This window comes from Vanellus vanellus (assembly GCF_965231255.1).
Source record: "Vanellus vanellus genome assembly, chromosome: 6".
Lineage (NCBI taxonomy): Eukaryota > Metazoa > Chordata > Aves > Charadriiformes > Charadriidae > Vanellus > Vanellus vanellus.
Window position 1 is genome coordinate 61,869,850 of NC_138911.1, and position 23,165 is coordinate 61,893,014.

Below are 23,165 nucleotides of genomic sequence, written 5' to 3' on the forward strand. Positions count from 1 at the left end.
GAACACCAACCTCGTGTTGGAGCAATGGTGAAGAAACCATTGTACTTCTAGAGAGCTGACCTGTAAAAGCAAAGTGGTTAAACTCCTCCTGCTCCTGCTTTAGGCAAAGCTGCACCATACATTCATAGGTTACTCCATACTCCTTCCAATCCACCTGCTTTGGACCTTTAAGCATTCAAGTGTTTAAATTTAGCCCACTTCAGGGAAAAAAAATAATGAAAAAAGTCAGGTGGCAGAGTTTGGGGTTTGTGGACTGTTTTGTTGTTGGTTGTTGTTTCTGTTGTTTGGTTGGTTTTTTTTAGCCCATATCATTTCATGCAACTGTACTACCAAACATTCTTAAATAGTTGAACTAGACTAAAGTAAGAGGTGATAGTGTTGCCAATGTTAGCAGGCAAAAGTTATCACTGAAAAATATTTACATTTCACATTTGCAAGGCTGCTTTTTTGCCCCTTTTACCTTCCCACTCTGATACGCATTTTTAAGGGTAAGAGAGTATGGAGGGAGCTAGAGAGATTTGCATTGAAACAGAATGATACAAAATGGTTTTCCATGTGTGGAGCCGATCTGAATGGCATGTTGTCAGTGGAAGGAGTAATGACAGGGACAGTGAATGCTGAAGACGGACAGCGGGTCATGCATGGACTTGCAAAAGAGCATAGTGGGAACAAGAGCAGCACTTTAATTTTGGGTTGTGTGTCTGGAGAAACATCCCCGTGTGACACTTGTAACTCCTCTCCCTGTGAATCAGAGAGGCTAGAGAAGTTAGGAAGGTTACCTTAGTTTTAAGGTTAGCAGGCCCTTCGCCTGGCTTCATTAACAGGGAGCAGTGTGGTTTCTTGCTGCTTCAGCGAAGACGGTACTGGACCTGGGAAGCGGGCCGCAGATTCCCAGGAGCGAAGCGTGACCCAGCCAAGGGCTGGATGCTACTGGGACAGCTCACACAGGATTTGTCAGAGTGCCAAGGAAATGTGTGTCAGGTGTTTGGTCATCTTTGTGCTGTTCCAGGTCTTCCACCTCTGGGAGGAGCTCACGTGGCTGGGCTTTGCCCTAAGTCACATTCTGCTTAGGGCTGTGGCACTTGATTTATGGCGTTTGGACTATCCTTGCTTTCCAAAAGCCTTGTCTGGAAGTGCTTGGGGACAGACCTGCAGTGCTGGTGACCCCCCTGCGCTCTGAGGCTGTCCCAGGAGGGGATGGCTGTACTGGCTGTGCCGAGCCCCGGAGGGCCCCACGCTGGTGGCAGCAACACGACGGGGATCCTGCTGCCCTGCAAACCACCCCCCACCCCCCACACCTCGCTGGGTCACCTTCGAGGCCCCTATAGCAAGGCGAAGCTCCGTTGCCCCCCTCCTGCCCCAGAGCCAGCCCTGAGGCACCCTCTCCCCGCCTCCCCCCCGGCACATCCCCTCCTCGCACACCCGAGGTGGGGGGCTCTGCAGCTCCCCCAGCTCCCTGCACACCCGAGGCTCCCCCCGCGGGCTGCCCCGTCGGGGCGCAGCCCCCGGTGCCCGCCGGAGGCGAGAGGCAGCCGGCGGGGCGGAGGCAGGAGGCGGGCGGAGCCGCCCCTCCGCCGGGCGCGGAGCTATAAGGGCGACGGGGAGCAGCAGCGGGGAGCGCGGCGGGAGCTATGGGTAACCGTGTCACCCGCGGGGACTTCGAGTGGGTCTATACGGAGCAGCCCCACACGCAGCGGAGGAAGGAGATCCTGGGTACGTCGAGGGGCTGAGAAGCGGTCGCCGTCGGGGCAGGCGGCCGGGCTGAGGTTCCGCCCCTGGACGGGGAGCGGGGGAGTCGTGCCGGGTCCCCCGATGTCGGTGCTGGGAGCTGCTGGGGGCACTGGCCGGGCTGCGGAGAAGGGGGGGCTGCAGCTCGGAGGGGTGTTTTCCCGGGGGGGGGGTGCGCTCCGCTCTCCCAAACTCTCCCGGCGCCGCTTCGCCTTCTGGAGTCAGCGGAGAGACGCGGCGGGGGGGTACCGGCGGCGGAACGGAGCCCTTCTGCACCGAGGTGGGTTGGAGGGGCGGCAGAGCTGGCGGTGGTGGGGTGACACTGCGGGGCCACCCACCGCCCCGACGTCCGCACGCCCCGCAGCTCGCCCCGGGCCGGCGGGGGGGCGGCAGCGCGCCCGGGCATGTGCGGGGGAGGGGGTAGGAACGACGGACGGGACACACGGCTGGGAGCCCTCCTGCAGGCAAGTTTTCCCGGTGTCCTGGTAGGGCAATAAAATAAATGAGGATGTGGGTGAGTGTTTGCTAGAGAAGGAGAGAAAGTCGCCGGTGCGGGTCAGGGACAAGGTACACCCTTGTGTTTTCACGTTTGTCTGCGGACCTGAGCGTGGTGGGTTGGGAGGTTTCTGCTTTTGGTTTGGGTGTTTCTGAAGATAGTTTCTGAGAAGAACTAATAATTCGGAATTACACGACAATATTCTGCAGCATCTCCTGAAAACATCTTTTCAACATTTTATTAATAAATAATATCTCCCTCCCCTCCCCCCCGTTTTTATTTGGGTTGTTTGGTTGGGTTTTTTCCTTCCCTCTAATGAGTAGGATAAAGTTTTTAAAGATCTTTATAAAGGAAGGCACTGGGGCTTGTGGCTGAGGTGCTGCACAGGGCCTGTAATAATCAGGTGTAGTTTCTAAACTCCTCCACAATCTAATACATTAATCCAGGATTAATCTAAATTACAAAAACATTTCCGGGATAGTTGTGGTAGTGGAAGATCCTGGCCCAGGTTTAAATTATATCCAGGAAAATAATTATTTTACTATGTAACCATGATAGAGAGGCAAATGATGTCATTATGTAAAATGATGCTTCTTGGTGTCACACTACCCCTCCATTCCGTCAAGGGGACTATACTTTGGTGAGCTATGGGTAGGAGCGTGTATGGTGGGTGTCTCCCCTTGCTAATCCCTTGTTTTCCTGATCTTGCTGTAGAGTGGGGACTGCAAACCATGATGAAGTCATCTTGTAGGGAGGTACTGGAGTGGTTGGACTGCCTTACCCTTGCTGCAGCAAACTCTCTTTAGGACCTTTCAACTGCATAGTTGAAGAGGTTTTGTCCCCACTCTCTCTGGGTTCAGAATGAGCAATTGGAATGAAGGTCCATCTCCTTCCTTGCGGCTCCCTCTGCCTCCACTGCGGGAGCAAGAAGGAAGGGCGCATAGAAATACAACATGGAAAGAGGGACATGGAAGATGTGGGCAGAACAATCTGTGCCTGTGTCTGACGAGGCAGAATGGATGATGAAACTAGTGTTATGAATACCAAAATGTTACCAAAAGTTATTGAAACTATCATGATAAGCCATATGATATTGGTATAATGATCATCACTATTATTCAAACCCTGAGGGTCAGCACACTCCTGGTATCTAGACTATGTACTGACCAAAGTGTCTAGTGTAACTGCACTGTAAGAATCTTATGTGCATATGAACAAATATCCATAAATATCCACGTATTTTACATTTTTGTATATAGCAATGCCTTGGGGACAGCATTCCATGCTGGTAAAGGAAGTATTTTCCTCAATAGGTTAATGATTTAGTTGCTAAGCACTGAAACTTGATTGTTTTCTGTTTTTGAAATGTCAGGCATGGCTACTTGGATTTAAATGTAAATTGAAATTATCCATTAGGGAAAAAAATGGGCAAACCAAGCACGTAAGGCAGTTTCTTTCTACATAAGTGGTGTTTCTTTGAGCTGTTGCTCTGATATGTTTCTATAGAGCAACTGAGAGATAATAATGGTCTGTCACACAGCTGTGTGTCCTGGCTTGAGAGTTAGTGGCTCGGGTGTCCATCAAAATCTTGTAGTTGGTGACAGTATGTCTGAATGGTGACTCTGTGAGTCCCATTCCCCTACCATGGGCAGGGACATCTTTCACTAGCTCAGGTTGCTCAAAGCCCCATCCAGCCTGGCCTTGAACACTTCCAGGGATGGGGCCTCCACAGCTTCCCTGGGCAGCCTGTGCCAGTTGAGCAGCAGAGCTATGAGCTGTGTGTGTCGACAGGGCTGGCTGGAAGCTGGCTTATGACAGGACACTTGCACTAGATGAACCTACTGGGGATGTGATTCCTCACAGCTATAATTATACCGGCAAATAGATCAACATTTTGCGCAAGGGACAGGTGATACTTTCTCTCTTATCTCTTTGTAGTATCTTCCTCTTACTCCAGGTATTAAAATGTGGCTTGTGCTCAGTACCGTCTGGGCGCCAACTGCTTCTAAGTTACGGTGGAGGTCTCGTGCCAAGCTGGTGCTTTGACCCTGATCACGTTATTCGTGTTCCTGAAGACGTTATTCACACTTTTCAGTTTATGAAATGGAATTGTTTCGTTGCTGCTCTCTCATCCTCCTGTTTAAGGAAAGCCTGTTACTGTCTTGTGTCAGGGCTGAGGTGTGCGTGATGCTGCGGTGAGCTGTGTTAGGGAAAGATCTGCCTAAAAACTAACCTGATGGAAGAAAGTTTTTTTTTTCAGCTGGATCTGCTTAGCCTTGCTGTATAGTTATACAAATGCTATTAGAGGGCGATATAACGTAGGGTATAACATAGAGGGGTATCTGCTCCTGCTAGAAATAGGATTTCTACCTCAGTGGCCGTAAGGGCCTGTTGGATTGAAACACTTGGAGAACTATGGTCTTGCTCTGTGGGAAGTGTTGGTGTTTTTTCAGTCCTGAGAGAATTTGAAAAAAAATCTTTGCTCAGATGCTGATAACACCATAAGCAGACAATGAATGGTCACTTCACCTGCAAACAGTTTTCCAGCTGCAAGCAATGAGCAATAATATGTTGTGGCATGGAAACAAGGAGATCTTATTTGTGCTGTGGGTTGGATCTAACTTCATAAAATTATTGTAGGTTGGTCAGAAAATGTCTTGCCTCACAGGATCCTTAGGGAAGCACTTGTTCTTGCTGAGGATGAGGGTTGAATCGGTGTTGCTCAGGGTAAGAGCTAGGAGCACCTGAATGGGATCTGACATCCAAGAATAATTGATAATTATATAATTGGATCTTTAGCAAGTTATTTTGGAGTGGAGATGGTGCAAGTGTTTTATATGTGCTTTATCCTGTAGAAAGGCTGAGATGTTAGCCTATGCAGGGAGAGGAGGTAGAAGAAAATAAAAAAGCCAAAATCCCTTTTATTTTAGCATTTAGCTAATTTGAGTATAATAGCTTCCAGCTCTGCTCACTTATTTAGATATTAGTCTGCTCTTTCTTCCCGCGGACTCTTCTGTTGCCTATGTAAACCTCACATTTATGAAAATTCTGATAAATTGTACCTACTGAAATGTGCAAGATGCATATCTCCTCAGCTTAAATCAAAGCTCTGAATTACATATGCTTCTGGCAAAGAACCTCTGAGTCTGTTTCCCCTTTATGCTGCAGTACGTGGGCACAGCGCTGCCACTGATGTGCATCTTCTCTGATGAGCGCATTCAGAATAGCTGCTATCTCAGCGCTCATGCCAATTCCCTGTGGGGATCACCTATAAAATAAATCACATGAGCAGAAAGTCACTGTTTTAGGCACTTATAGTCTTCTGCTGAAAACGTATTAAGTGCAGCTGGAGGCTTCAGCTTACTCCATGTTGCAGGTTTTTGTTTCAGAGGGAGCTTGGAGCCCTCTTTCTAACATTCCTACATCCCTTTACTCTGAACTGGTTAATAAACAAGCATAAACAAAGAGGTCAGGGTGATGTGCTGACACTGTCCATCTCTGTCAACACCAGCAATGTGGCACCACTGCGGTGCTTTGCCTTTGGTGGCCACTTCTGGGTGACTGAGCTCCCTTGGACAGGCTAGCACAAAGTAATTTAGGAGCTTGTGAGCGGCAAATATAAGATTAAGACCCTTGTCCTTGCACAGTGGATATACAAAACTTCATTGTAATTTGTTGGGCCAAAAAGGTTTTCTATTAGTTTGCATACTGGAGAGGGCAGGAGACTCTGCAAAGCCAGAAGCTTTTGTTGTGCACATTGTTCTCTCGGTGTGTCCTACCTGTGTCCTGGTTCATGTATGGTTTGAATTAATCATATAATAGTTTGGGTTGGAAGGGCCCTTTAAAGGCCATCTAGTCCAAACCCCCCTGCAATGAGCAGGAACATCTTCAACTATGTCAGGTTGCTCAGAGCCCCGGCCAACCTCACCTTGAATGTTTCCAGGGATGGGGCATCTGCCACCTCTCTGGGCAACCCGGGCCAGTGTTTCACCACCCTCACTGTAAAAAAAATTTCTTCCTTATATCTAGTCTGGATCTTCCCTCTTTTAGTTTAAAGCCATTACCCCTTGTCCTGTTGCAACAGGTCCTGCTAGAAAGTTTGTCCCCATCTTTCCTCTAGGCCCACTTTAAGTACTGGAAGGCTGCTGCAAGGTCTCCCCGGAGCCTTCTCTTCTCCAGGCTGAACAACCCCAATTCTCTCAGCCTCTACTCATAGGAGAGGTGCTCCAGCCCTCTGATCATTTTTGTGGCCCTCCTCTGGCCTTGCTCCAACAGGTCCGTGTCTTCCCGATGCTGAGGAATCAAGTGTGCTGTGCTGTTTATGAACACATTCATGAGATGAGCTGCTAAAAAGCAAAACTCTTATCACGTCAGGGAACTGACTTCTTTTGTTTATTTTTTTTTTTTTGGTACAAATACCAGTTCCAGCATAGGGCATGGGGTAGTAAAGCTAACATCCTGTGCCTGGTGTCTCTTATTTGTTCTGGCAGGGATTCATAGTTGATAGAACATAGTCCAGGACAGTGGTGCCGCAGAGGTTTTTTTTCCCCTTTTCTTTAACAAGCCTTCTAAAAGTCTTATACTGAGTAATATCTCCACTTTGACTATACATGTTTGCTGCTCTTGTGGTCAAAATACAGGAATATGAAGAAATTAAGTTTCTTCTCTTGTCACTACTGGCCTCTCGCGCATGTGGCAGGGCTGCTGCTCCTTCAGACCCTCGCACCTCTGTGCCTGCGGACAGCTTCCACTTGCCCACATCCAAACCCCCCATGTGCCAAAATATGCAAGTGCTAAGTATGTGGTGTCACCTCAGTGAGGAATTGTGTCTGCTGCCATCACTGAAGTCTAACTGGGTCTCTCCTGAGTCATCTTAGAACCATTGTCAGTGGGAATAGAAGATGAGTGAGGGTTCAGAACAAGATACTCACTGTCTCCTGAGGAGAAGGAACACCAGGACTTGGTGACTGACAGCTTCTCCAGGAACAATTACTCCAGCCCTGAGCATCACTGTAGGGCTATGGTGAGTGCTTCTGGATCTCCAGAGAGGAGCATCAAGGAAAAAAAAAGTGTAGTCAGAGTAGTTTGTCAGTAGTGTTTCAGAGCGATGCATGCCTCTAGAAAGGTGAGGACTGGTGCTTAGACACAACACTAGAGCAATCTCCATGAAATGTTAATTCAGTAAATAAGTTGTTTTGGAATCACGAATGCTTCTGAAAATATACTTGTAACATTTGTTCTCTCTGGACTGTTCTCTCTGGACTGTTGTACAAGTGGTAAATGCTGTCTTTCATCATTGTGATGCAGATTTCGGCTGCTCTGAGGTTACGCTGTAGAGACTGCAGAGCTGTTTAGCGGGTAGATGTAGTTAATAATTCTGCCCAAAGTGGGTACTACTACTAAAGTGCTTGCACTGCTTTTGCAGTATGCTGGAATAGAAAAGTCATACTTCTGCACTGCTGTACATCCACACCAGTATTCCCACCCTCTGAATGGCAGTATGATGGACAAGCTGGAAGCAGCACATGTGGATAAGCAGTCTGCCAGGCTGAGCTAACAGACTTTCCCAACGAGCTGGAGGCTGGAGAATATGCTGTGGAGACATCAGGGTGGCTGGAGCTGTCCTGGTCCTATTTTACTCTAAAAGGCAAATCCTGGCCCTTTGTGGGGGTTTGAATGTCGAAGTTTTTTTCTCCTATTCCTGTGTCCTTTCCGTGCCATGATTGTGCATAATGAAGAGCTCACTATAGATTACATTTTATGGCCATTGACATGTATTAGTCCTGACCCAGTGCTTGTTGGGAAGCGATGAATTTTGGCTGTCTAGAAGCTGGTCGCTTTTATACTGGAAAAGTGCTCAAGAAGACCAAACCACAAGTGATTCGGGAAAGAGCAGCATGATGAAAATCTTAGGACAGATGCCTCATAGTGTGAAACTTCAGTAGTGTCAAGTGGACAGTAGGTGTCTTTTTACTGCTCCAAGTGCGATGCATAGGAAACAAAGGTGGTCTCTATTGCGTGGCTGCCACAGATCAGATAGTCCTTTATGGCTCCTGGTTCAGCACTGCAGAGTAGCTCCGTGTTTGATTCTCTGTTGCCTTTGGAGGTGGAGATGGCTGCCAGCTGGTTTGCACAGCCCAGCCGATCACCTACAGACACTTGTCACACAGTTGAAAAACCTGTAAGGCTGCTAAGTGCTCTATCTTGCCTTACTAGGATTCCTTCAGCTAACTGCAAGACATGAACATGAGGGAAAAATGAGATGCATCTTTGTGTGAGCACATTATCCATACATGGCAGTCATCAGAATCACTTAATCTGAGATTAAATGCGTCTCACTGAAGAGTGTTTGGCTCCAGTTATGAAAGGGTCAGCATTCAACGTTTTGCATGTGAAGTGTTCCTGAACCAAATGGTCTCTGGCAGGCTACTCCACCAGCAGGGCTTGTAGCCTCCAGTGAGTCTAGCAGCCCGGCTTGTCAGCCTCCCTGAGGTTTCTCTGGGCCATGGAAACAGGAAGGGTTTATCAGTATTAATGATAAACAAACACAATATTGTGGTTTAACTAGTATGCAGAAATTGTCGGAGAGGAGTTAGAATCGTAGAATCATAGAATAGTTTAGGTTGGAAAGGACCTTGAAGATCATAGAGTTCCAACCCCCCATGCCATAGGCAGGGACACCTCCCACCAGACCCGGTTGCCCAAGGCCACGTCCAGCCTGACCTTGAACACCTCCAGGGATGGGGCCTCAACAGCCTCTCTGGGCCACCTGTGCCAGTGCCTCACCACCCTCACAGTGAAAACTTCTTCCTAATGTTCAATCTGAACCTGCCCTCTTCCAGTTTAAAGCCATTCCCCCTCATCCTATCGCTACATGCCCTAGTAAAAAGTCCCTCCCCAGCTCTCCTGTAGGCCCCCTTTAGGTACTGGAAGGCCACAATAAGATCTCCCCGGAGCCTTCTCTTCTCCAGGCTGAACAGCCCCAACTCTTTCAGCTTCTCCTCATAGGAGAGGTGCTCCAGCCCTCGCATCATCATTGTGGCTCTCCTCTGGACACGCTCCAGCAGGTCCATGTCTGTCTTATGTTGGGGACTCCAGAGCTGGATGCAGAGTTAATCATGTGTTGAATTTAATATTAAACCCTAGCAAGTTACTTAGTAGCTCTCACCTGTGATAAATGCAACCTGCCTGCATTGCTGCTTGCAGACACCGGTGCTGCTGGTTGGAAGTCACTACTCTGAAACCTCTTAAGTGTAATCTGCGATCCTTGTTAGCTGCAACAAAACGAAATAGGTCCAAAACTTTCATTGTCTCAAACTACAATATAAAGCATCTCTTAGTCATTTCCCCATCCCATTAAAACTTTTTTTTGGTCAAAATTTTACGAGGCTGAGGAACAGATTTGGTTTGTTTACATCTCTTCTGGTGACCGCAGTAACATCTCTTGTATATTTCTTATATTATATAATACATTCTGTTTCTGTAATAGATTTTTCTGACCAGGTCATTACATCAACTTATTCTTTAGACTGGATATCTCAGCACTTTGTGTGAGAAAAAAAAAAAAAAAAAAGTACCAGAGAACAATTTCTAAAGTGAAAACTCATTTCAAGAGCTGCAAAAACAAGGACAAAACCAAACCAGCAAAAGCAAAACCCCTGGGCATTCTAAAGATTCTTATCAAAAAGTTTGGCTGACTTTAGAAAGACATCAACTTTTACTAGAGCTTTCTGACCACTTAGGAAATGAATACTCCTCATGGTGATTTTTCTCCCCTTGTCCTCACAAGGGAAGAATTGACAATATCCCTTTTCTCAACATCTTCCACAAAACCTGTCTAATCTGTATCATCTCTAACCTCTTTTAAGCTGGGCTGAAGTTGGCCAGCAGGCTCCAAAGTTGTTTGAATGGTTGCAGAGCATGACTGTGTCAATCTGCTACCTTAAGTAGTGCTTCATCTCTGTGAACTTCTGCAAACTCTTCAAGGTTCACTTCTATGATTCCATGATCACTTGATTCTGCCCCTCTACTCTGCTCTGCTCTCATGAGACCCCACCTGGAGTACTGTGTTCAGTTCTGGAGCCCCTGACATAGGAAAGACATGTACCTCTTGGAGCAGGTCCAGAGGAGGGATGAAGATGATCAGAGGGCTGGAGCACCTCTCCTATGAGGAGAGGCTGAGAGAGTTGGGGTTGTTCAGCCTGGAGAAGAGAAGGCTTCAGGAAGACTGTACTGCGGCCTTCCAATACCTAGAGAGGCCTACAGAAAAGATGGGGAGAGACTTTTTACTAGGGCATGTAGCAATAGGACAAGGGTGAATGGCTTCAAACTGGAAGAGGGCAGGTTTAGATTAGATATTAGGAGAACATTTTTCACTGTGAGGGTGGTGAGGCACTGGCACAGGTTGCCCAGAGAAGTTGTGGAAGCCCCATCCCTGGAGGTGTTCAAGGCCAGGCTGGATGGAGCTTTGAGCAACCTGGTGTAGTGTGAGGTGTCCCTGCCTATGGCGGGGGGGTTGGAACTGGATGATCTTCAAGGTCCCTTCCAACCTAAACCATTCTATGATTCTATAAAAACCTTCTGTGTCCTGCACTGAGTACCTGCCACTGCTTGCAAGGTCACATGAAGTTGTGTATTGTGTCCTGTGTTTGTTTATAGTATATGCAGCTGCATAGATGCAAATCATTATAATCTGCTTTTATTGTGTTGGTGTCGTACAGTGACAGTCAGATGATATTTACTTTTCTATTCATAAAATGGGCCTATCAAACTTACAGGGACACACTGTGTAACCTCAGGGTTCAGAATGAGTGACTTGTCCTACGGTCTTATCTATGTAAGCTGTAATTATTGAGAAATGCAGAGCATGAGTAAAAGGAGGGAGGGAGGCCAGCGGGTGGGGAAAAGCCATAAAACAGTAGAAATATTCATGTGCAAGTTAATACTGGAAGTCAGAAGTGTGGATTTGTAAAGAAGGGACCTGAAGAAATGGACCTAGGAGATAAGCTGTACTTCTGTGTATTTTCTTTTCCTTAAAAGGACAAATGAACGGCCAGTGGAACTATAGATCAGTAAGCTGGTCCTGTCCTGAGACGGGTCAGACCTGGCAAGCCTAGCCCGTGTCTCTCTGATGCCATACTGCAGTATTTGCGAGGCTGCACGAAGCTGTTGTGTGACTATTGATGTGACTTTCATGTCTGTTTCTGGTATGTGACTTGGGAAGAGGCTAATGGATGGGAACAGGAAAAAAAAAGTTCTCTCTGTTACAAATTTCTGATAATATTACTGATTTTCTTGTGGTGTTACCATGTGCAAAGAGTTGGATGTGTTCTGAGCACTGGTGAACACTCAAATACTTAAGAATTTGGGGTTTTTTTAATGCTGCATTTGTCATCTAACCACAGAGCAAAACCTGGTGAGCCTGTTGCTCAGCCCTCTTCCCCTGCCAGTATGTCTGAAGCAACAGTATGAAAAGGGCTACAAAAAGGCAGTTGTATACCTTTTGTGGAAAATAGCAACAGGATTGGACAAAATAAAAAGGGAAATGAAAAACTTGACAGAGGGCGCTTCAATCTGGTGGGTTTTGGCATACTAATACTCATCCTTGTGTAGGCACATGATGCCACGCATTGACTATCAAGGTAGATTTTATTTTTTTATGTGTGTGTATATGTATGTGTGTGTGTGTATATCTGTCTCTCAATATCAATCACAACCGGACATGATGCTGGCAGTGGGAATGCAGCCCCCTATACATTAGTAAAGCTTTCACTGTAGTGGCAACCCTGCTTTGGAATGGCCACTTCATAAAGCTATAGCCTCAAGCATACAGTGATAAAAAGAGAGTGCCAGTGGTGATTGTTTTTACGTAATTGTGATCTAATGAGGTTTTTCTCTGCATTTTTCCCTTTAGCAAAGTATCCAGAGATCAAGACTCTGATGGGACCGGATCCACATTTAAAGTGGATTGTATCTGGAATGGTTTTCATGCAGTTTCTAGCATGCTACCTGGTGAAAGACTTATCTTGGAAATGGATTTTCTTCTGGGCTTATGCTTTTGGGGGTTGCATCAACCATTCGCTGACACTAGCCATCCATGATATTTCGCACAACGTCGCCTTTGGGAACAAGCAGGCCAAGTGGAACCGATGGTTTGCAGTCTTTGCCAACTTGCCGATTGGCATCCCTTATTCTGCCTCCTTCAAGAAATACCACATCGACCATCATCGGTACCTTGGTGGGGATAGCCTGGATGTGGACATTCCCACAGACTTTGAAGGCTGGTTCTTCTGTACGCCACTTCGGAAACTGCTCTGGCTTTTCCTCCAACCTCTGTTCTACAGTCTGAGACCTCTGTATGTGAACCCCAAAGCAATTACACGGATGGAAATTTTTAACGCTCTCGTCCAGTTTTCCGTAGACCTTATCATTTACTACCTTTGGGGGCTCAAACCTATTATTTACTTAATAGCAGGTACAATTCTTTGCATGGGTTTACATCCCATTTCTGGGCACTTCATAGCAGAACACTACATGTTCTTAAAAGGGTACGAGACATACTCTTATTACGGACCTCTGAACTGGCTCACCTTTAACGTAGGCTACCACATGGAGCATCATGACTTCCCCAGCATTCCTGGATGCAGACTGCCGATGGTAAGCATGGCATTGCACGAGTGAATGGGGTTTATTATAAAAGCTGCTACACTGTCTCAAAGAAATCACACAGCAATGGATCAATTTTAAAAAGGAAAAAGAACAGAAAAAAGAGGAAAGCTTTGGGATTTGTTTCTGATTCTTTCATTTTAAGCAGGAGATTGAGAGAAATGGCTGCCAAACTGCTGTAATATTTAGTTTATTTGATCTGAGCCTCAGAGGGCTTGAAGAATACTTTTTGCATGATAGAATCCTCCAACAATGCTCGAAATTTCTCCATCTCTTTCCTTCAGCCACCAGGTTTCATCTCCCTGAAATTTTAAAGGCCCATCGAAAGTAAGGCGGGTGCCAGTTACTACTTGACGCTTGTGTGATGATCAATCTGCTAACTATATTGCTTGATTAACATCAAACAAAAGTCCTTCTATTTTTGAGGCAACGTAAGTATCGGGGCATGTTCCAGCCTGACACAAATAGCACTAGAAAATAAAGCCCCACTCTACATGACTTGTTTTATCTCTGCCCCACCCACAGAAACTGAGGATGCCTGGTCTGTCATTGGGAAAGTGCTGTGGCTTTCCTCTTTTGAAAGTCAAGTCCCTTTTTGCTTAGGTTTTATCAGTTGTGGGAATCAAATTTGCAAAGCCCAGGTGCCTAGGAATGGGTTTCAGTCTCCCTCCAGGTACATAGCTGCTCTTCTGGGTTTTGATACTAGGGTTCCTCAGCAGGTGCTCACAGCGTTAGAGGTATGTGACTTCAAAGTGTTACTCCTACGTACAAATCCTCTGGCATAATAGGAAGGAAACATCTTCTGTCTCTGGTTGGGTGCAAAGTTGGGGGCTACTACTGCAACATCTTCGTGAGGTGGAGTTGGAGCTGAGGAGGCTGAGGTTCAGGAGCTGTGACCTCCCCACTGCTGCATAACCGCTACAACTCTTATGATCCAGGCAAACCCTGCTTTATGGGTTAATGTTCTTCATCGCAGAAGCACTGTGAGAGAGGAGACTGAAAACAAGAGGAGATTTTCTTGTGGTGTAGAAGGGTGTGGGGAGCCTCTATGTAGCCTGCAGTTCTGCTTTGCCACACCTGCTTTACTGCTGGAGGTCTGTCCTGGAGAAGCCGGCCATTCCTTGGGGGGGTTCAGAGCAGCCGGTAAAGCAGCCCACGTTCACAGGTGAAGTTCTCCTGTCAGGCACTCCCATTGCTGATGCACCCGATAGCTCAGCTGGGAAGTGTTTGAGCTCAGCTTTGGCTTCAAATGTTCAAACTTGTTAGATAGGCTCAGATACTTAGATTACCGAAATGTAAATAGAAGAGAAGGAGGTTAGCTCTGTAACTTAGACGAGGGAGGTGAGTGACTAATTGAACTTGCTGGGACTGTTGCTCCAGACCTGATTGAGACCTGAAAAGCTCTTCCCCACCCACATCACAAATAGTTCAGCCTAATTCCTCGAGGCAGTGCAGCAGCTGGAAGTGTCTGCCCTCCCCTGTAAAGAGGATAGAGTTATTAGTTGAATTTCAGAGGCTCGTGTTCATGTGTTTCTAGCTCTTGGGCAATTGAGACTTGCCCTGCTGGTGGAGGAGATAGCAGGCTTGTCGGTCGTTGCTGCCTGACAGAACTATGTGGAAGGCTTTTGAGTCTTTGATGAGTGATCAGTTACAAGTGAAAATGTATTAAGAAGTGAAAATCCTTTGGCAGAAGAGCTACTGGAGAGAATCCTTTGTCCGTTAAAAGAAGTTGGTTATTCTTTGCAAATTGAGAAGAAAAAATCTCTGCCTCTTTGGTGAAAGGAGATAAAGGAACACATCTCTCTGGATAGCTTAAACATTTGAACTTCATAACAGGTAGGGGTAGAAACCTCCCCTTGCTCTCCTCTGCTTAACCTTCCCAAAATTCTTCACTCAGCAAATGTCTATTTTTTTCAGATCTAGTCCCCTAGGCACCTGAACTTCTAATAGTTTAATTGTGTAATATGGATGTCCTCTCAGTATAGCTGTTTTTATTTTTAATTATTGGCAAGTATTTGGTTCCTGCCTGATTGATAGCAGGGCAGGCTATACATAGGATTATAGAATATATGGATCTTAATCTTGGAAAGTAACTGGCTCTTCCACTTGCTTATCACAAAAGGAAATTCAGCTTTGTCCTTTGTTACAGGTGTCTCATTCAGAATGTTCTGAGTAATGTGTTTGCCACTGGAAACACTGCCACCTTTACCCTAGGAGTGTCATGGATTTGAAAGAGGAAAAATTAGGCTGTGCCGTAAGCTTATAGATACTACAGATGAGCGACGTGAGTGTGCAGTAAGAACTTGTCCCACTAGTATAATGAGAGATTATGCAAGAGACCGTGAAATTTAACATTATAATGAGGGACGTGCTCTAAAAAAAACCCTGTAGACTTACAACTAGACTAGTTTTTGCATGAAGCCTTATAACGATAAAATATCGCATTGTTTACCAAATGAGTAAAAAGATGCATTCTTCATTATCTGGAGGATTGAATACACTTAGGGAGAGAGGGGACAGGAGAACAAGGAGGAACTTGGGGCTCTTCCTACAAACTGCAATAAAAACTGCTGTGTTACCAGGGGCAAACTAGTTACTCATTAAGCTTGTGGGGAAAAGGAAAAGACATGGTATGAAACCAGATTTATTAGACAGACAAGACTGGAAAACATGGTAGATGTACTGGTTTTGAATTGCAGATTCCATTAACCCTGCGATGGCCAGGAAGGCTAGCTTGAGTGCTCCCCCCTGGTCAAGGACTATGGAGAGAACTTCTGTAATATGCCTCCTAGCATTCTAAACATCATCTTTCAGCTTCTTTTCATAAGGATCTCTAGCTTCTGTACAACCCCAGGACAAAGGATCTATAACAGGCGTGGTCAAAAATGAGGTTGCAGTTAACTCTTGCGCCTGTCCGATACAATGGAGTAGGATTGGAATCCTGTTGCAGTGGTCTACAAGCACAAAACCAGAAGCACAGTTTCAGTCTAAAAGATGTGATTTTTTTTTTTTTACCTACCACTTTGACCTACTTGAAGAAAAGCCTCAGTATACCAGGTGCCAAGTGCTTAATAAGCTTCTCATAGACTTTGTGATCTCTTGTTGTTCTTCCATGGTATCTTCCATTCACAAACTAGCAGTGAGTTAAGACTTACAGCTGAGATCTGTAAGGAGGAAGGGAGGGAGGAATTGAAGTTAAACGGGAGATCTCCAATGTGATATGGAAAGCTTGAAGGGGAAGTCAGGAGCAGGATCTAGGAGTCCTTTGTCACAGTGCCATCCTCTTTAAGGTGATCTGTGATCTGGCTGTAAAACTTGCTACCTGGAAACCGCCATGCACAGGTTTTGTGCTGCACCCAGAATGCAACATGGAAGATTACTCTTTCAGTCTAAAATATGCTCAATAGCTGTAGTTTAATGTTTTATTTAAAAGGGAATCTGCATTAAAAAACAATTATTTTCACTCCCCACATTTTCTGGTAGGTAAGGAGGAGATAATTTTGTTTTATATATGGAGATGCTGAAACATATTACAATAGATGAGGTGTTTTTTGTCAGGAAATTTTTTTTTGTGTTGATCCATTGTAAAAGAGAAATGACTTTTAAAATTCTTTCCTACCATGTGGTAGCAAAATGGGAACATGCACCTAATAAACTTACTTGTCTTTTCCATAAGAAAACCCTTCAGAAGCCTTCCCTCTAACAGCATTCATTAAATTTTCCCTCTTCCCTATTCCTTTGTCAAAAACACATTATTACAGTTTACCTTCTCCTCTCCATTGCTTATGAACATCTTGTACAGTTGTCCTGCCCAGAGCACCGGGACCTTGCTGATGGTGCAAGTGGTGCCTGCCTTCTGCACAAGGTGCTGCTGGGCACCAAGCCCAGAAGAGCAAAGAACTACTTCGTGTACCTGTGAGTCACTGGTCCAGGGTAACACACTCCCATGCAAGCCCCTGGTCATCTCTTGTGGGCTTCTCATACTGGGCTTCTCATTACAGACTCACAGGATGGTCAGGGTTGGAAGGGACCTCTGGAGATCATCTAGTCCAACCCCCCTGCCAGAGCAGGGTCACCTACAGCAGTAGCACAGGACAGCGTCCAGGCGGGTTTTGAATGTCTCCAGAGCGGGAGACTCCACCACCTCTCTGGGCAGCCTGTGCCAGTGCTCTGCCGCCCTCAAAGAAAAGAAGTTCCTCCTCATGTTAAGATGGAACTTCCTTTGTTCAAGTGCGTGCCCATTACCTCTTGTCCTATCACTGGGCACAACTGAAAAAATACTGTTCCCATCCCCCTGGCACCCTCCCTTTAAGTATTTATAAGCATTGATAAGATAATGAGCTGCCACCATACTCTGCAGGAGGGTGCTAAACGGACATGCTTGGTGAATGAGCAACTAACTCCTCCACCCCTGATGCTGGCAAGCAGCTTGCCAGCCATGACTGGGCTGCCTGCTTCTAGAATGGGTCGTGTATGATCTTCTTCAGAATTGCTGCTGGGTACTTTGATTAATCATCTTAATTATCCAATAACACTTGTATTCTAGGTGCCTGTTTTAAATCTGTAATACAACTGCAGAATATGTATATAGAATATATTTAAGGGCAAGTTTCCAGACTTGCATGTTGTCTCCACCCGAGCTCTTCACCACTATGCCTAGACTACGCTGCTGCTCATTTGCTGAAAGTACGGTAACTATTGGGTTGAACATATGCTGTTTATTGGCCTCTTCTCTGAGCCATGTCTTCCTACTTAGTCACTGGGGTCATTTTTAGTTAGCCTTTGGTGCCAGAGGACACAGCCGCTGCCTGAGACATTGTTCCTCGGAGCTGAACTGGTTTCTATGAATCTCCATCCCTCCTCTTCCATGTGCCAGGGGCAATGCAGAAAGACTTTCTGAAGCCTTCGTAGTGGTCAGAGTCTAACGTGATCAAGAGCTCTGCACAATAATGTGAGCAGCTGAGAAAACATGTCTGGTTCAGAACATTGTTTCTGTGGGCAAGAAATGTATGGGGGTTCTGGAGAAGAGGGGAATAGTAGAGTTACCGTATAAACGTGGCTAGTATAGACAAGGGTGGCATTTTGCAAGTCAAAATTCAGGCAGAACTTGTAAAATGGAGGTAGGAGGGAAGGCCTGTAAGCAGCGGCGTGCTAGGGAATGACCACGTCAGAGCTGGAGTGAAGCTTTGGGGGCTGGGTGTCTGAGACCCCCTTTGTGTTTGCGTAAGGCCTCACTAGTGGCTTTCATTTAAGGGAGTCAAGGGAGCTTACTGTCTAAAGAGTCTTCCCTCTCATCCCCTGGCTATTTCAATTACCCAGCCGGGAAAAGAGAGGATACAACCCCCAAATGAAATAATTTCTGACTGTGGTTACAGATGGAGCACAGGGAGCTAAATCTGCATCTCCAGAGATCTTACCCGGTGCCTGGAAATCACCCTTCTTCCAATCATTAACAAATACCTCTAAGGGGAAATGCTGGTATCGTCTGAATCCCGTTGAAAATGAACCACATTTGAAGTACAGACCAACACTTTAAAGCAGGATATAGGGAATTATATATCAGAGGTATTCAGTGGAAGGCAGAATACAATCAGACCTGAACTGAATCTTCCATCTCCAGCACAGGACTACTGTGCCACGGAGCAGAAGGAGTGCATAGAGGCTGAGGTAAAAGATCTTAACGCAACTTGTCCGTTACCCACCCTACCTCATCGGGAAGTGTCTGCTAGGAAGCTGAATTACCGAGCTAACTAGCAGTCAGTGGTACCGGCTTGTAATTTAACTTTTGCTGGGATTCTTCCCTTTCCACAAACAGTCAAAACACTGTGCTAAGATTCCACCATTACACCTGGGATGCTGAGGAGACCTTCCTCCCGGATGACAATTTCTGTGTAACCCTTTTGCTCTTCGCTGGAAGTCCGTACTGCGCTCAGCATAGCTGGCTTTCAAATTCTGCAGGGTTTCTGAAGCGAAAAGTCATGCTGTCCAGCAAGACAAACTACTCTAGAATAAAGCTTTGTTTGTCTAGGAGGCGGAGCTGTAATAAAACCGCGCCCAAGCGGATTACGGACAAGTGTACAATGGTTAACAGACTCTGCTGCTTCATAAATGTGTTCAAAAAAGCAGAACATCAAGCTGGAGCAGGGACTACTGATAACTTGGGAATCCTCAGTCCTCCAAACCTGCCAGGTTTGAAACCTCTTTGTTCTCTGGTTGTGGCCTTACTACAAGCGCCATCCCCAATGATGCACAATGCTTCTCTGCTGGCAACAGTCTTAAGAGGTGGGGATTTGTAACAGGGATGAAATTATGTATTAGGCTCATGATCTAGTAATGAATCTCGCACCAGACTGAGGAGAACGGACAGCCCCTGCAATTTCCTCTGCCTGCTGGAGGAAACCATCTCTCAGGTTTGCATCACGGTAGCAGAATGGAGGAAAGAAAACGAAGCGTAGGCAAGGCTGTCTCTGGCGTTTTCTCAATTGGTATTTCTCTCCTACCTGGAACCCTCAGCAGATGAGTATTACGAGTGGCACGCGGGGCTTTAAATACAGCGTGTTGGAGTCTTGGCAATTTATGAAGGGGATTGGCAATTTATAAAGTGGATTAGTAATCTCATTGTGGAGATCCCTCCACCTTCCAAATGAGAGAAAATAGTTCTGACTGAAGGCAGCGATTCATCATCTTTCAAATTCTGACATAGTGAGGCAAAACTTACATCAGAAATCTGCTAAAGAAGTGTCTAAATGTGGTTAAGTACATCTCATTTGGCTGAACTTCAGAAGCTCACAAGCAGTAACAGGTAACTTCAGGTTACGGCTGTGCTATCAGATCTGTACGTGAAGATTGACACACACCTGACGCTGTGCAGCTAAACAGCTCGTTCTCTCTCTTCTTCTTCCAGGTGAAGAAGATTGCAGCGGAATATTATGATAACCTCCCACATCACCAGTCCTGGATTCGAGTTCTGTGGGACTTTGTTTTTGATGACAGTATTGGTCCTTATTCAAGGGTTAAGAGACTATGCAAGCTGGCAAAAGAAAGCTAACGGACTAGCTCTGCCTGCTGCATCGGGGTTTTGTTTGTTCATTTGAATGACTTGAGTTTTCTGCAGAAGCAGAAGGATGCTTGTGCCCGCTGAAGTAGCGCCGGTGCGTGCTCCTTAGACCAAGAGGACGAGTGTGAAAATGAAGCAATCAGATGCACTATTTTAGACTATTGATACTTTTTAATAAAGGATTATTTGTGTATGTAACCCTGAGAAACTAGATTAGAGTGAGCTACGATTATGGGAACCTTTGGTCTAGGCTTACAATTAGCTTCCTGGGCCACATGTGCCTAAGTCTGAGTTTTGGCCTGGTCTGCAATGGAGAATGGCACGTGTATGTGCGAGCATGCGTGTGTGTAGTTTAGGACTGGGTTCCCTTCGTGCCAGATTAGATGTAGATGCTCTGTGTGCACAGGACTGTGGAAGCAGGGAGGTCCGGCACGCAGTAGCAAATGATACTTTCTGGAGGACACAAGGGTGCCTTTAGATCAATGTTTTGTCTAATCTAATATCTCACTTCTGATAATGGCTGGTTGCAGAGATTTTTGTATATGCGATGAAATATGTGTATATTTTTGTACATTTTGATTATTATTTTAGTAACTACTGTTTGCCTTTATTCCAGGGCTTTGTCTAAACCTTTTCTAAATCCATTTCTATTCTTAGGATGTAATACTCAGTGTAGCTAAGTGGCAGAGCTGAAGGGTGACATGGAGAAATCCTTCCTTTAGTCTTTTGTTTGCAGTCCGATCCGTAGCGTGGATGTGCCCCCAGAGGAACTGGGTGGTCCCTCCTCACTCACCTTTTCAACAGTATTCATAACTTCTTGTTTCTCATACTTTTCCCCGCTATAAGTCCTTCTGAGGGTGGGACGGTGCTTGATTTAATTGCTGCTTACCAAGGTTGTTAGTATTCCTGATCATCTTTCTTGGTCTTCTTTACATTATAGCCCTTTCTGTGAATAGGAGTTAGGAGTATGTGACAGTGAAGACATGGAGACAATATGGTAGTATTTGTTCCTAACTGCTTTCAGAATAATTGTAACTTTTTCCCTCTGTCATTCAAGGGGCACCGACTTGACATTTGGGAAGCGCATGATACTCCAACTATGTAAAAGCTTAACGCTGATGGTGTGAAGGAGAGGGGTGTTAAGGGAACACGGTGCTGGGGTTGTTTCTCTCCCTACGTGCCTTACTTTGTGCTATTGACATTAACCTTCATCTGCCATTTCTACCCACTGGAATAAGTCTTCCTGCCTGTCCTCTCCAACTATCAGCTTCTGGCTACCCTCAGTAATTCTGTATCGTCAAGAACCTTTATCACCACACCTTTCTGCAAGCAGAAGGATGTCTTGTGAGTCAGGAGTTCAGATGCTATCTCGTAACTTCCCTCCGCCCTGGAAAGCTGACAACTTATTTCTGTCCTTACTACGTGGTTAAAAGAGAGTAAGTCTCCAAAGGTCCTCTTATACCCTAACCCTCTAAGAGTATGGCTTTTTTGTTTTCTTCTGGAAATCCGTGTCTGTAACAAAGAAAAGGATTATTGTGCATTCCATTTGGTCCCTCAAAGTATGCTATTGAGGCCTGATTTCCTCAATAAACACAGTTTGATTCCTTCCTCCTACGGCACTGGGTCCAGTGAGTCAGTCTGTCCTTGAGCTAGCCTGGCATACCAGGCAGCTGAGACTGCCTGCTGCAATTTGGGTTCCTCCTCTTCCTCTCTTTCCTCCATTTTCCTCATCTGTCTGATTTTGGCAGTTGGATAAATGCCCAGGTTTGCTCAGCAGTGCAAGAGCCTTTGTGATGCAGGGGCTGACTACCAGTTCATTCACAGATACTGTTTTGGTCTGGTTCTTTTTCTGGAAAAGAAGAGGAAGAACGGGACTTCTGATGCTTCAGACTTCACAGGCAGGAGCTTCACTTTTTTATTAATTTACTTCAGTGTTGCTGCCACTCCATGATGACATATTCAACTTCCTGTATCCTTAGCAAGCTTGGCCAACTTAGCAAGTTAGTGTAATCTTTATTATGGTTTTTATATTACCTTCCTCGATCTGACTATTGTCCTTCTCCTCTATGGAGAGTGACCTTTCTGTGGTTCCCTTACTCAGCTGTTCCGTGATGCAGTCACCTATGTGGCCCATAGATTACTAGCCTAGCCTGACACAGAGGCTATGGTGTAAGGAGGATAACCAAAATTGGCAACCTCTTCTTATCCTGCCTCCCATCCGTCTTTCCGTCGCGGTCCCACCGTGCTTTGCCTGGGCAGCCCCACAGCCCTCCTGCTCTGCCCTCCCCGTCTCGGTGGGAACACGAGGTGGCTGGAAGCCTGGCGCCCGCAGATGTGCGGTGCGAGATGAGATTCGGCGCATTGTGGGTGCTGCTGGAGAAGGCTGCGATCCTGTCCTCCCGCTGGGCACTTGTCCTCGCCACTACCAGTGAAGTTGGCAGAAGGGTTTGAGTTTTTTGTTTGGTTTTGGTTTTTTTTTTTTTTTTTTTTTTTTTTTTGTAACCACAGGGCAAATGGGTCTAGGTTAAAAGAACACCGGGACTATGTATAGTTTTATTCTTTTTGCTTAAAAATTAATCCTGCTCCCCTGTCGGCCAAGCTTCCCCCTCCACCCCCGTGCACCTTCCTCCCACTGCTATTAAGTGGACCTGTGCAAACTTCAGCTCATTATGTATATCTTAATTACACGCGGCCTGCATCGATAGAAGAAGAAAGTAAGAAAAACTCATTTACAGCGGGTGGCTGATGTTAACAGAGGGCACACCGTATCCAGGCTGTACACGAGGCCCAAATTGCAACGCAGTTATTACTGACCTTAGGCATAATGCCACATTCCAAGGCAAAACACGAACCACGCCAGGTCCCAACTTCCTGAAGCTTAATTAAGATTACGGGAGAGTTTTCACAGAACAGTTGTGATCATCTGAGAGGCAGCGGTTTTGAAAAGTACTTGCCGTTGTCAGGTATGCTGACATGGGTTTATAATTAAGAAATGCATGAGCTACTGTATGAGATTTATGCAACAGCGCATTATAATCTCTGCTATTACTGCTGCTTCTGTGTTCTTCCTACTGGAGAGGCTCCTTCTCCTGGTCCTGGGGTTGTCGTACCGTGGTGCACATGCGTGTCTGCCTGCTTTAGTTCCCACGTGGAACTCTTACCCCAATCTCTAACCTGTCTCTTGCCTTCTGCTGGCATTAAACAGCTAACAGACATCGG

At 45.9% G+C, this 23,165-nt stretch overlaps 1 protein-coding gene across 1 annotated transcript; it reads left to right on the forward strand.

Moving 5' to 3' along the window:
- Positions 1-1,631: 1,631 nt before the first annotated feature.
- DEGS2 (delta 4-desaturase, sphingolipid 2) lies at positions 1,632-19,937 on the forward strand (the record flags this gene model as incomplete). The annotated part of the gene is made up of 3 exons (XM_082485002.1): positions 1,632-1,713; positions 12,138-12,880; positions 19,794-19,937. 3 exons carry the CDS (start codon positions 1,632-1,634, stop codon positions 19,935-19,937), a joined length of 969 nt encoding a protein of 322 aa, XP_082341128.1.
- Positions 19,938-23,165: the final 3,228 nt, after the last annotated feature.